The sequence below is a fragment of the Phalacrocorax aristotelis genome, chromosome Z, assembly GCF_949628215.1.
Source record: "Phalacrocorax aristotelis chromosome Z, bGulAri2.1, whole genome shotgun sequence".
Lineage (NCBI taxonomy): Eukaryota > Metazoa > Chordata > Aves > Suliformes > Phalacrocoracidae > Phalacrocorax > Phalacrocorax aristotelis.
The window spans coordinates 18,036,236-18,050,561 of record NC_134311.1 but is presented as its reverse complement, the minus strand read 5'-3'; the positions used below and the strand labels follow the sequence as shown (position 1 = coordinate 18,050,561).

General features: G+C 46.7%; 1 protein-coding gene across 6 annotated transcripts in view; it reads left to right on the top strand.

The window, feature by feature from the left end:
• The first annotated feature begins 1,299 nt into the window (after positions 1-1,299).
• ZNF608 (zinc finger protein 608) overlaps positions 1,300-14,326 on the top strand; it is a 92,975-nt gene continuing 79,948 nt past the window's right edge. For 2 of the 6 annotated variants that reach the window (XM_075078316.1, XM_075078322.1), the window contains exons 1-2: positions 7,026-7,672; positions 8,641-9,688. In XM_075078316.1, the coding sequence (XP_074934417.1) occupies positions 8,801-9,688 (888 nt within the window). In that variant the 5' untranslated portion in view covers positions 7,026-7,672; positions 8,641-8,800. Of the gene's footprint in view, positions 1,378-5,180; positions 5,540-6,572; positions 6,642-7,025; positions 7,673-8,640; positions 9,689-14,326 lie in introns of those variants that run through there. The other 4 variants (XM_075078317.1, XM_075078318.1, XM_075078321.1 and 1 more) reach the window with 4 other exon arrangements.

Sequence of the window (14,326 nt, the reverse complement as noted above, 5' to 3'; positions counted from 1 at the left end):
ATAAGCTGTTGTTTAAATTACTTGAGGAGAAACTGAGTATCTATACAGTGTACTATAGACTCCATTAATGTCTGGGTAAAAGGTTTGTAGTTCAAATTCTACAGCACAACTTCACAGAACTATTAGGTTACGAAATGGGAAAGACTTAGTAGGTTATTCGGTCCTTTCTAATGCCAAAATGGAGTCATTCCCCATCGTATTTATTTTTAGTGCTCTTTCCAGCCTAATTTTCAAGTCCTGTGCAATGGGACTTAAGAACTTCCTTTGGGATGTTATTTATTTCACTGATTAGCACATTTCACTGTTAGGATTTTTTTTAAATCTTCAGCTGTTGCTCTTCTTTTCCTTTTTAATTCCCTGTGCTCTGATAGTTTCTACCCTGTCTACCTTTTACACCCTCTCCTACCCCCAAATAAACACACATACACACACACAGACACAAGAGTCTTTCATAAATAATTCCCTCTAGTTGCCAGTTGCCAGGCCATTTTTGTTGCTGTTCTGTAAACACCACAGCGGTACTTTGTTTCCATATATAACCTATATTTGTGTGCTGAAATATCAGAGACACTGACCTTTAGATATCAAACTGAGACCCCTTGTGAATATGCAGATAAATGTAAAAGAGACTATGGACTGTCCTAAAGAAGAAGAAAACGTTGTTAGCATTGCCTCTGTCAAAACAAACAAAAAAAAAGTAGTATCTGCTAAGTGTATAATGACTTCTCTGTATGTTTGTATCACCAGTTCCCACACTAAGGTCTGTGGACCACTGGCAGTCTGCAAAGCTGTAATAAATTAACCACAACGGATCTTTAGAGCCAGTAGTTTGCGCACATCAATTAAAAGTTTGTTCATAAGACTGCGGCATAGGCTGTGATAAATTCATAAATTCTGAGGGTTGTAAGGATGCGCTAATCCAAAATTTTCGGATCAATATAACTGCCGCTGCGCTGCTTTCATAGGTGCTGTGAGAAACCCCTTATGGGCAAAACGTTGTGTATGAGGGAAATGCCGCTCATTGTTTACCTAATTAATCCAGCAAATAAATCCTCGAAATAGATTTTTGTCCTCTCTTTAGCGCGAAGTTGAAGAAAAAAGAGTGATGGTTTAATCTTCGCAGACCTGCCGCGTGTAACGCTGAGATCGCGTGCACGCACACGTACCTCCGCTCCTGCAACGCGGTGCGCAGGAACAAAGGGTGCAGTGGGAGAGATCGGCTGAGGGAAGGTAATTAAGGCTCAGCTGCAAATGACGGTGGGACTACGTGGCATTTTCAGACATTAATAAATTTAACACCGGTGATCTTGAAGTTCGTCCTACTAGTGGGACAGGGGCATCGGCGAGGATCGAAAAAAGCCCTTCCTGAAGTTGTCCGTAAGTATTTGCTGTAGCCTGTGCTGTCCCACCGAGGCCTGCCCCTGGGCACGGGGGGCCCGCAGCCGGGGCGGGGTGGGGTTGGGGGCCACACGGGGGTGACACACGCGGGGGACACACACACACACGAGGTGGGGTGGGGGTGGGGGTGGGGGGGTGCGGAGGGTGCCCCGGCCGGCTCCCCCCGCCGGCGCAGCGCCGCCGCCAGCCCGCACCGCGGCGCCCGGCCTCAGCCAATGAGAGGGCGGGAAAGCGATTTCTGGAGCGGTGATTGGTCGCTGCCCTCTCCGGGCCCGGGGCGCCGGCGGCCGGGGAGCGGGTCGAGACGGGACGGGACGGGACGGGCGGCGGAGCACGGCAGGGCGGGCGGGGGTCCCAGCGTTCGCCGCCGCTCCGCCGCTGTCTGAGGGCTCCCGCCTGGCCAAGCTGGTGGATCTTGTCGCCAAGCTGCTTCGGGAGACGGAAAAAAAAGCGCGTTTCCTCATAACAAACGTGTTTTTAAACCTTCCGTGAGTGTAAGATAAGAGCCCCACATTCCTTTCCCTAAAAACACGTTTGCCAGCAATTTTTCTTGCCCTCCGTCTTAGTGGACGTCTGGCAAGATTAAAAAACAAAAGGGGGGGTCGGGGAGGGTGGATAGGGATCTCTTTGGGATTATTACCGGTCTGCAGCTGCATTAATTAAAAACGGATTTCCTATTTTAGACAAACATCACTAATTTATTGGCCTTCTGTCTGTCTTGTAAAACCTACACGAATACAAAGTTGTAATTTAATTTGGCAAGCAGGCAGAAATTAAGGCAAAAAAGCCACTAAATCACACAGCGGGCACTGGCCTCTCTGTGAAACAGGGACGTTTCCAACCTGACAAGACAATGTGAGTTAAGTGGTCTTTTTGCAGCCGCTCATGGGAATCGACTGCTGCAGATGCACCCACGGGCCTGCCAGGGGTCTTGCTGTAGTTTCTGCCGCCACGGAAATGGATAAATAAAACCCTGCTCTGGTAATCATGCAGCACGTCAGGCAGGCTCCTTCCCTGTGTAGTCATACATAAAAGCTGTGAGGGAGAGGGGCAAGAGGGGAGGCTCCCCTCTGAATTTTGTGATCTAAGGAGGTTTTGTGAGGATATTTTACCCATCGTTTGGCAGCTGTGGTTGGAGAAACAGCTCTTCCATGGACCGTTGCTTTCAGAAATTAAAATGATGGTCTAACGCAGATAAAGCGGAGGCATTTTTGCAATCTCTCCCAGTGACTGTTCCTTGGCTAGTTAACAGACCATCTATTCAGAAGCAATTTTCTTTGGGCTGAAATTATGTGCTGACCGTAGCAGATCACTTCCCATAATACCCCTTCCCCCACCCAATGCTAAATACAAACTGTCTCCTACTCACTGTATAATAATGTGAAAATGACTGTAATTTCGCAGACGAGAAGCAGCCCAAAGTGAAACGTGTCTAAACAGAGGTCGATATTGAAAAATCAGGGCCATTACCTAAATCTGAAAAATGCATACTGTAAAGAAACAGGAACAGTGATCTGCGACTAAGTAGACTAAAAAAAGCAGGCTTGGTGGTGCCGATCTTAAAATTTTCACTAACCACTGAGTGAAATCACCCAAAAGCTACCCCGGCGAACCTGTGATTTTCAGTTGTAACAACATAATGCACATCATTTTCCCAGGAGTGGCAAACACCGGGCATCAAGCGGGCCATGCCCGGGTAGGGCTGGGAAGCGACTCCTGGCAGGCACTCCCTGCCACGGTGCCGCGGTCTAGCCGCTGCCTGAATGCCAGGGCGGGAGGGCTGGGATGCACTCACACCGCAGCAGGTCTTGTTTGCACTGCCCACATGCCGTGCCTGTTTTTTTTTTTCTTTTCCCTTTCCCTTTGTAATCACTTAAAAATTTAATGTGATCAAGGGCCTTGGTGGCAATGAACTTATCCCTGCTAATAAACCCTTCATTATCAGCCCCTGAAGGGGAAGTGTTTTACACCAGGAGACAGGGAGCAGGTTTTTCCCGGCCGCTTCCAGGGCTCCCGAGGGATGGTGTGATGGTGACCCTGGTGCCCCCGGCGCAGGGCCGGAGGGGCAATGGGGGGCTGACGGGACCGTGGGGAGCCTTGCCTCCCAAGGGCCATGGTGACAGGGGCCTGGTGGCCAAGGCACGGCCGGGTGCCACATCCCGGGTGGCTTTTACCCCCCTTCTCAGGTCACCTTCCCTGATGCCCCTGCAGCAAGCAAGTTTAGGAGGTTTTACTCGTCTGCTGCATCTCCACTAATCACCCCTTTGATGGGAAGCCCGTAACGCGGGAACGCTAACGCCCGTAATTTGCTCAGCTGGATGAAGTCCAAAGAGGTGTTTTGTCACCCTGTCACGGGTGTGCAGGACATCGTAAATGCCATGCTTTTGACTTCTCGCCGGAAACCTTGACTTGGGCAACGCGTGCGTTTGGCAAGAAAAACATCCCTGATCGATTTTCACAGAGAGATAATTCTCAGTAAGATCAAGGGAAAGGAAAAAAAAAAAAAAGGGGGTGTGTGTGGTGTAAACCGTGCTTAAGGGTATGAAAAAGGAGAGGGTCCGACCCCCCGGCCTCGCGCGCGCACGGCGCCCCCCCCCGCCTCCCCCGATGCCCGCGGGCGACCCCCGCCCCCATCCCCTACCCCCACCGCCGCCTGCGAAGGGTTAAACGCAATTTAACGCAGTGGTGTAGCATAATGGCTCCCAACCTAAACAAAAGGAATGATTAAGGGGGATATTTTCGAGCCACACAAAGCCCGATAGGGAAGATTTGTGTTACTAATTCCTGTGAAAGGATGTTCACGTGGTAGTTATACGGTCGCTGGCATTCACAGTTCAGTGCGTGCAGCAGTAAATCAGCAGCCTGGAAACAAAAGGGTTATTTTCTGCTCCTTCTGAGAAAAAAAAAAAAAAAAAAAAAGAAAAAAAAAGAATAGAACCCGACCTGCCTAACTTAAGCCATATTGTAAAAATGACCACGGAATAAAATACGTGAGAGGGGAAGCGAGCGAGTGTAAGGAGGAGGGCTGGTCCGGAGGCGCAGCAGCGCCTCGGTGTCCCCCCGAGCAGAGACGGGGGTGCTGCCCGGCCCCGAACCTTCCTTCAGCCCCTTCCTCCAGACACTGTTTGCTTTTCTCCTCCGCTAAGCACGGAAATAATCGCACATGTGTATCAGCAGCCCTCTCGCGCCGGCTTCAAGCTGTTATAATTTTGAATGAGGGGGCATTTAAAAATTATGAGTGAGATTCTAAATTGCCTCTTTGAAATCGGCACAGAAAAATAATTCATCATCGCTTCGAAAACTGCCCTGAAATTAAATTAAAACGAAATGAGGGAGTCTTCCTCTCAACTTGTGAGTCTTGGCAGAGCTGCTCTCCACTTCGGGTTTCTATTTTTTCCCCTCCTTCCTCTCTTTTCTTTTTTTCCTTCCTTCCCCTCCCCCCCCCCCCCCCCAGCCCTAAATGTTATATAGGATAATTGAAATGGGAAACATGATTTGTATCTGGCTGCAGCAGGAGGCTGGCGGCTGTGGGGCTCCGCGTGGGCTGACGGGGCTGCGGAGCGAGGGGCTGCGCGCGCGCGCGCGTGTGAGAGGCTAATGCGTGTGTGTACAATGCGTGTGTGTATGCGTGCGTGCGTGTGCGTGTGTGTGTGTATGCGCGCGTGTTTCTGTCTCTCACCCTCGCCGACAGGCAGGAGGAGCGGAGGGCCAATCAGAGGGCCCAGTTTCATAAAAGCTGGGTTCTGATTGGCCAGGAGGGAAAGGGCATTGTGAACAAAGAAAAGTCCCTCTCAGGTACCGCGGCGGAGCGGGCTCCGCTCCGCGCCGCTTCGTTCCCCCGCCCCGGCCGCCGCCGCGGGGGCAGCGCCCCGTTCCCCCGCCCGCCCTCGGGGGACACATGCGGAGCCTCCTCTTTCTTTTTTTCCCCTTCTATTCTTTCCCGTTTTTATTTTTTCCCTTTTAATTTTGTTTCTAGAAAGGGAGGTTCATGGTATCTGGTGCTCTCTTCTTCCAAACACAATAAATCTGTTGAAGACATTAGATTTTTTTTTTTTTCTAAAATAAAAAAAAAAAAGCGGCTGCAACAAAAACACACTCAATGCAGTTAGAAGGAAAAGGTCAACTCGATCCAATACAGACCGTAAGTACGGTTGCGTGGTGTGTCTCTAGCACTTAGAGGGGATTTTTTTTTTCTCTGCAAAGGGGAGTGTTAAGAGTTTTGGGAATTGAGATAACTACTGTTTTTTGGGTGTTTTTTTTTTTTTAAAGAAGAACCCCACAAGCAGGATGAATTATTCGAGGGAAATAAGAGGGTGAAAGCAGCGTATCCACACAAATCATACTTGACGGTGCACTCGGGGGGCGTTAAAGCATAGTGCCTTTTTGGGGTTTTAACTAACCAAGGGGGAAAAATAAAAGTGACACAATTACAGAGAAGCGTGCGTACTTCCCCCTCCCCCCGGCCCCCCGAGCACGGCGCTCGTTAGGAGGAGTGATGGGGTACCGACAGGTCCCGGCGGCGCGGGAGGCGGCTCCTGTCACGGGGAGACGCCGGCGGGAGATTGGGGGGGCGGCTTGGGGAGGGATTGTCGCTGGTGCCTCGGCCCTTCTCCCCCCGCCGCCCCAAGGCGAGGGGGAATGCCCCGAGGTAACGGCACCCCGCGCCGGGAGACCGGCAGGGCGTCCCGGGGGGGGGGGAAAGGGAGGTGGGGGGCGCTTTGCCGTGCCGGCGGGGAACCCCTTGGCTGCGGGGGTGGCGGCGACAGGCTGCCCTGACGGGATCTGCCTGTCCGTCTGCCCATCTATCTGTCGCGGTGTGTTTTGTGCCTGTTAAAGACCCGAGTCGTACCCGCTGGATGCGCTTGTCACCCATTTTTGTCCTCACGACAACCAATGGAGCCTGCCAGGCTCACGTGACGCGGGCGGCCTGAACTGTAACGGAACCGCCGCGCCTCGGGGGTTGGCGGTTGCTGGCGCGAGCGCCCCTCCTCTCCCCCTCCCCCCGCCCCCGCCCGCCACCGGCAATTCATTACGGCTTTTAGCTTCCCATCGCCGGCTAATTAAAAATACTAAGCTAAAGCTCCGAGACCGTCTGACTCTGGGGGTGGGGGGGAAGGGAAGGGAAGGGAAGGGAAGGGAAGGGAAGGGAAGGGAAGGGAAGGGAAGGGAAGGGAAGGGGGATAGAAGTAGCCTGCGACGTTTGGCGAGACAATAAGGTGGGAGCGATCTGTCCTGAAAAAAAGGTCGTCTGCTTTATCTCCTCGGACTCTAATTACTGAATTACTTACCGCATGACTGATTAGCCCCAAGCCCCCGGGTTTTTAATTTTTTTTTTCCCCGAGACAGTAATTTGAAACTTTGATCCGTTCCTATGCTTTTTTTATTCCTATTTTTCAAAGGCGCTGGTTTGAGGCGGGGCGGGGGGGGGGGGCGTACACCCCCCTCCCAGAAATCTCATCCCTGGGAAAATTTACTTCGTTTGCGAGCACGCTGTCTTTCCTCCACTCCCACAAAATGTTTTGATAACCGGTTTATCAGATCAGTGATTCCCCCCCCCGCTCCTCCTCCTCTTCCTCGCCCCCCCGCCTTCCCCCACTCCCCTCCCCCCCCCCCCCCCCCCCCGTTTCCCCTCAAGTTACTTCAAGAAATCAGATCTGTCAGGACGGGCGAAAAAAATGCCACTTCCCAACTAAGAGGCGGAATCCAGCCCAGATTTTCAGTCCTTTCTTCTTCTTTTTTTCCTTCCTCCCTTTCACTAATTTATCCCGATGTTAGCACATTCTGTCTTGTAACACCCGGGCGCCTGTAGGTTTGTTTCATGGGATCATTACTTACTGATCAGGATGGCTCCCAGGTCCGGGGCTGAAGACGGAGTGTGAAGTTGGGGAAACATTTTTTTTTTTAATTACTGTGATGATTATTACCTCTCGGTGCTTATTCAGGAAAAGCAAACAAACAAAAATCTGGTCCTTGATGCTTCAGTTCTGAATGTGAAATATTACCTACCAACTGGTAAAGTTGTGAGGCTCAGCATTTTTTTTTTCTTTAAGCAAGGAGGAAAAAAACCTAAACAAAAAAAAAAGGACTTCTGATCCGTGTGCCAAAGTAGGGGGAGATATGTTATTGACCGATTTATACTGGCTGAGATGATACTTGCTTTCTACTTCTTGATCACTTGCTCTTTAAGTAAAATGAGGCACAGAGTTGTTGCTGAGACGAGTGGGAACAGCATTTTGATTTGCTGGTTTAATTAAAAAATGATAAAGGATTAAAGGTAAGCATTATGCATATATATGTATAAATATTTCGACAGTCGACTGTAAAAGGGAGAGATCCCTTTAAAAATCGTTTTAACTAAGCTTTGTCAAACACACACTCATTTGCGGTCACTGAGGCCACCTTGGTGCAGATCACTTAAAGTGTATGTCTTAATCAGTTTCCTGTACAGTCAGTAATACTATATTTAACAGACCTAACAATTGTGTGACCTACGAGTACATTAGAACTGCTTTTGGAACTGTTATCTTGAGAATATTTCTTTTAAAGAAGAAAGACCTTTTTATTTATTTTCTTCCTTTTTTTTTAACCTATGGAGCTTAATATTTTCCAGTAAACGTTTGTATTTGTAGGCTGTTGGTTTTTAACAGAAGCTGTATTGTGGCAAGGAAAATTAGGTTTCCCACTTCCTTTAGCGCTCCCTCTCCTTCACCCCCCACCCCCCCACCCCACCCCCCACCCCCCAAGAGATTAAGTGGAAGGGAAGGGGGGTAAAAGATAATATAGGAGAGCCACAAAACTTCAAGGGTCTGGTTTAAAGCCACAAAATCCATGGAATGCAGTGAGGAGTGAATCTGTGTCCTTCCTTTTCTCCCTTTCGTGCCTAGGTGGTGGTCCAAGGGGTTAGATTACAACATGTGCTCCAACAGCTAGGCACCACTTCTAAGAGTGTATTTCCTGAGCTGTGTGGATTTAAATCATGTAGTTAATTTTTTATTTCCTTTTTTTTTTTCTTTTTTTGTGGATATGACTTTTTAAGAGAGATCGTGGATGTTGGTATACAACTACATGAAAGATGCTCGCTATAAAAGCATCACGGCCATTGCCTCTGGTTTAACAAACTTCAGAAAAAAATGTGGCAATGGTGAACGGTTTCACTCCCTCTACCTTGCCCCCTTTTTATTAGGCGTATTACATTCTGGTAACACCTAGACAAGAAATATTTGACTTTTCCCCTCCTCACAGGACAAGGTGGATGTGGAGTGCGGGTTGTGAACCTAGACACACCTGGGGGAGGAAGACAAGAAGAGTTGAACTTAAGAGAGCCCAACGGAGATAAACGAATGTCCCCACATCTCCAAAGGAAAGTTCATCGGTTTTTTACTCTAGAGATCTCATCTTCAGGATGTCATTGAACACTTCCACTGCAGCAAAAGGTGTGGATCCAAACGCGGTTGACACTTATGACAGTGGCGATGATTGGGAAATCGGTGTTGGGAATTTAATAATCGATTTGGACGCCGATTTGGAGAAAGACAGACAGAAATTTGAGATGAATAATTCTACTAACACCACCAGCAGCAGCAACACCAGCTCCAAGGATTGCGGGGGTCTGGCTTCCAGTGGGGCTAATGCTACCTCAGCCTTAGCTGATGGCCTAAAATTTGCTTCTGTTCAGCCCTCTGCTCCCCAGGGGAATTCCTCGCACAAAGAGACTAGCAAATCAAAAGTGAAAAGGAGTAAAACTTCTAAGGATGCTAATAAATCTCTGCCTTCTGCTGCCTTGTATGGGATTCCTGAGATCAGCAGTGCTGGCAAGAGGCAGGAAGTCCAAGGGCGCCCTGGAGAGGCAACTGGCATGAATTCAGCACTGGGTCAAAGCGTGAGCAGTAACCCAAACGGCAATAATAACACCACCAGCAACAACACCACCATTGCCTCTTGTGGGAAAAACAAAGAGGAGAAACCAGGTAAAGCCCCGGGCAGCAGAGGCTCCAAGCGAGATAAGGATGCGGGAAAATCCAGGAAGGACAAGCAGCATGACCTGCAGCAGGGCCACCCCAATGGCGGCGGGGGTGGCAGCAGCCAGGCTCTCCCTGGGCACCTCTATGGCTTCGGGGCCAAGGGAGGCAGTGGTGGAAGCAGCAGCCCCTTCCACAGCACCTCCTCTGCTGTGGGGGAGGTGAGCAAAAGCACCCCGGATCCAGGGTTAATGGGGAACTCTATTTTGGTAAAGAAGGAAGAGGATGAGGAGGAGAGCCACAGGCGAATCAAGAAATTGAAAACAGAAAAGGTAGGACAAAGCTCCTCTCCACCTCTTAACTTTGGTGTCTCCCTGTGTCTATAATAAATGTCTGACAACTGTGTGTTTGGCTCCTGTGTCCTTCTCTCTGCTGTGTATTTGTGATATGCATCTGTTCTTCTTCTTTCTCTTAAAAAAAAAAAAAGACCTCTTCCCTAGGCAGAAGACACACCATCATTTTGAGTGTGCTGCTCCTCCTTACAATTTTCCCTCCCTGTCCTCAGACCCGAAGAACGTCTTTGTTTTGTCTATTCCTCCTGATCGCACTCACCCAGACGGAGAAACCTTGAGATGACCCTGAGCTGTCCCCGGTTTTAGCAGAGAGCAGCATTGTTGGTACTGGTGGGATGGCATGTGTTTGCAGGCTGGAGGTCTGTGTGTTTGCCTTGGGGGGGGTGCATAGCTGAGGCTCGAGCAGCAGCAGGTCTTGTATGCTCTGACACCTTTCCATAACACCGTTGGGCACTCACGGCCATTCCTCTCCCAGAGTCTAAAGGGACCCTTTCCCCTTCTCCTCAGACTTGCTGTTTGGAGTTCAGATTGTGCTGGGGCAGGGGGGAAACAGGAGGCATCGGCAGAGATCTGGGCTCCACCACTGGGCTTTGTGGAGACGCAGGATGCTTATCGTACTAGGTGCTTCTGTGGTTCAGCATCCCAGAGGCCCCAGAGCTCGTGTGGAGGATGGGGAGGAAAGAGCCAGTAGACAGGCAGTGCCTCTTGTCTTCCTGGAAGGAGGAGGCTGGGAGGAGGGGAATGCACCTTGTGCTGAGATGCATGTGTGCAAAAAGGCTTTCATAACAGAGGGGAGCAGTTTGTCTCCTGTCCGGGGGAGCTTTTCTATCTGAGTCCGACTGGCTCTTGGATGTGAACTACTCATTTGTTGAGTGGTTGAAATGTATGAAAGAAATCAGATGGGGGTGTGTTTTTTGTCTTCCTTTTTATTACGTTACAAAGGATACTTTCTGTAAGATTAGATGTCCATGACTCTCTTCTTTGGGAAGGGTAGAGGGAGAGCTGGCTTTTGTTAACTGCTGGTTCAAGAAGGTTCTGGTGGTGGCGGGAATTGTTCTGTCCATCGGGCAGAAGGTGTCTTGTGGGGGACCTGGGGACGAGTATTGGCCCAGGATTCCGAGTCTGATGAGTTCTACAGGTTGTTTAACAAAGATAACTTGGTCTGCTTGAAAAATAAAGCAAATGAACACCCCCCCAGATGAACAATCTCAGGGTGTTAGATTGTGACTTTATTGTCAGCTGTTGGTCTTAAATTGCCTGTTTTTACAACCTCCCTGAGTGGATGTTTAGTGATGGGAAAACTTTCAGGTTGGTGTTAACTGTATGGTCTGCAAGTGTCCCGGAGGGCTGAAGGTCTCAGGGAAAAGTTACATCTTTTTATGACCTGTTATCAGCTTTTTTGTATGTTGGTCACGTTGAAGTTTTTGTATATTTAAGTCGACCGGAGGATTAGCTTTGGGTGTTTGTGACATCAGGTATTTGTTAAACCTGGAAGACAATTTTAAGGAACAAATTCAATTTCATATTGTATGCATATTGTTGCTTTTAAAATAGCATATCTAGGGATGAATTTGAATGAGCCTTGTGACCTTTTCTAAATGCAGATGAGAAAACCAGATTGCTGTAATTCATGTGTATATGTTTGCGTTTTGATTTATGAATGATCTGTTTGTGGCAGAAAGGTGTCCTAAAATCTCATGGTCTCTTTATTAACTTAGTACAGTAGGCATTTACTTCTGTTGCCAATAGTCTTCAAATTGCAGTTCTCTAATCTGTTTTAACTATCTAGATAAATTGCCCTAATCCGGTCTTCACAATGGCTGTGGTTAAAGAGTCAGAGCCATTTGATTGGATTCAGTGGCTGCCTGGAATGTGGGAGGTACTGCCCTTTTGCAACCCCCTTAGCCTTTTAATCTCTCAGCCAAATGTTCACATTCAACAATTTTGTTTAGCTGGCAATCTGAACATTTCAGTATCTCAAAGGCTGCTGTCATGGCAACAGAGATTAGAGGGTGGTGTGGTTTCTCCCGTTTTTGTGTTCTTTTCACTTCTCCAGTCATACAGGAAATTGTATGAAGAATCCATATACATGCGAGTAATCTTACGTGCAATGTAAATTGGATGGCATGCAAATTCAGGGCAAACATGGATGGAGCGGCTTAGAGCCAGTGATACGCTTTGTGTTGTAGCTGTTGCTCCAGGAGGAGGTTTGGAGCTTGCATTTCCAGTAACAGCCACTGCTGTTGGCACACAACGACTTTAATATAGGCTTCGCACATCAGAGTCGTGCAGTGTTGGCCATTGTCTAGCACAATGGTGTGCTTGCTGCTGTCTTAAATAACATCCTTTAGTATTTCTCTTCCCAAAGAATGTTCCCTTCTAGACATACAATAATAATAAAGCTCATTGTTGACAATGGTTGCAACCTTAAGCCAGCCTGTGGTACTATTAGTGAAACTTAAGTGTTCTGTGTTTGCTGTTCTGGCTTTTTTTCTCCCAAATGTTTAATAATAATTAGATTTTTTTAAAGGGTTTTAGATTCACTAAGTGGTGTTTTTGCTTTGACTGTTCATACCCTAGAACACAGATGCTGTACTTGCACAAAGCACCTTGTGTCTGTAGATAAATATGTAATTTTCAAGCCTGCATGTTAAAATCATTTTCCAGTTAACTTAAAATTGTGAAAGACGTGTCTCATGAATTTGGATGTTTCCTCTTAGATACAACTGAGTTCATGCCTGCTAATTGAAAATCTACGGGTTTTTCTGTGTGGTGTGGAATATAATATTGCATTTGTTTACTATTTGTGAAAAGCTTGGAGCCGATTCCCAGGAGTTGTAGTCACTGTTTAGCTTTCACAGCATGCTTCAGTGTCTATTTTTGGTCTATTTATTCTGTTTCCTTGCTGCAGAAAGTCATGTAAAACATGATAAATTGGATCTTATGAAGCCTAATTAAATCAATGACTGTGTTCTGCTGGTTCTTTGATGCAGAAACCGCAAGTATGTTGTAAAAGTCGCCACTCCCCTAATATGTGGATAAAGTCAAAGTATGCTGTAATTCTAAGATGTTTGAGCTATATTCATGCAGCCCATTTTGTGGTTAAGCCACTAGTGACATGTCTGAATAAGTAGCTTTGACAGGTAGGCTAACCACTCCTAAGATTTTTGGTGTTAAAACCTGTCTCCATTTTCCATTTCTCATCCATACCGTTTTTAGCACAGTTGCTGACTGTTTGTCAGTGTCAACTCTTCATCTGTTTTAGCTAAGGTTTTTTTTGTATTTTTAACAGCTGTTACACTGAAAAGTGTTCAGAGTATCTAGAAGAATTTGCTATGTGTGTGTTGCAGGGAGATTTTGGGGTTCAAACAGTCACAATTTACTCTCAGAGATGGGAAAACTGTATTTGGCATGTAAAATTCAGTATGTTTACATGAAAATCATACAGAAGATACAGAGCTATAATCTGAGGTGTCTAGCTAAAGTTCTTAAATGAATCAGTCTAGTGATATTCCAGAATTGAATCTTTCTTGTGCTTTAGCTTATTGCTTCTCATTAAGACTGCATTTCACATCTGAAAGTTGTCTTCAGCAAATTAACATGTTGGCTGGTATTGTTTATTTTATCTTCACTTTTTTTATAGCAGGATTGAGGGTGTTTTACACTTAATCAGGATAATCTTGTGTGCATTTTACCTATTGATGTAAATCATTTAAATACATGCTTTGATTAATGATGTTATGGAGATATGCTTTTCATGTACTTTTCTCACTGGCCCTGGGTGTAGTTTATTCACTGTGAAATAAAAGGGCAGGGAGGTCACTTGCTGTAATTAAAGAACAAAGTCTATTGTTGTTTGACAGCAAACTGTTTTGAAAGCTACATAAGGGATTTAGCTGTTAAAAACATTGATAACTATGGGTGTCTGACAATAAGCACAGCTCAAGGTTCTTAAAGTTCTGTAGTGCTGTCTAGTAGTGTGACAGTGCTTTTTGAGCTGGGTGAAGAGGTGTTGCCCTTTGGCTGAGGAAAGCTTTCTGTATGAACCTGCTGACCCCTGCCAATATGTATGACCAGATCTGCTATTGAATTCCTGTGCAAAGCAAGCCTTAGCGTAGCACAATGGAGGCTGGTCTAGAACATTTATAAAATAAAGTAGGGAAGCTGATAACCTTATTCGGAACTACTGGAAAAGTATTTCACTTTGGGCATCGGTAATTTTACAATTTTAATAACTTCATAAATACCCAGTAAAAAGGAAGGGATTGATTGTCCAGATGTCATGAGGTTAACCATGTTCTCCATGTTAAAGGGCTTTGCTGCAAGACTGTTTTAATTATAGCTATATAAAGACTTGTTTTTCCAAAGTAGCATTTTATAGTCCAATAAATGAAATGTATGTTAAAAGTGCTAAGCAAAATCTCCCATAACCATAGAGGTGTTCAATAACCAGATTCAAGTAACATGGAAACTACCATCTGTTCCTAGTTTTCAACATAAACCCAGGAACTGAACAGCTGAGATTTGATCATATTTTTTCGACTCTCTTTCTTTTTTTATTTTTATTATCATTATTTAAAATAAGTTCACCTGGCACTTTATAGAAGCTTTCTGAAA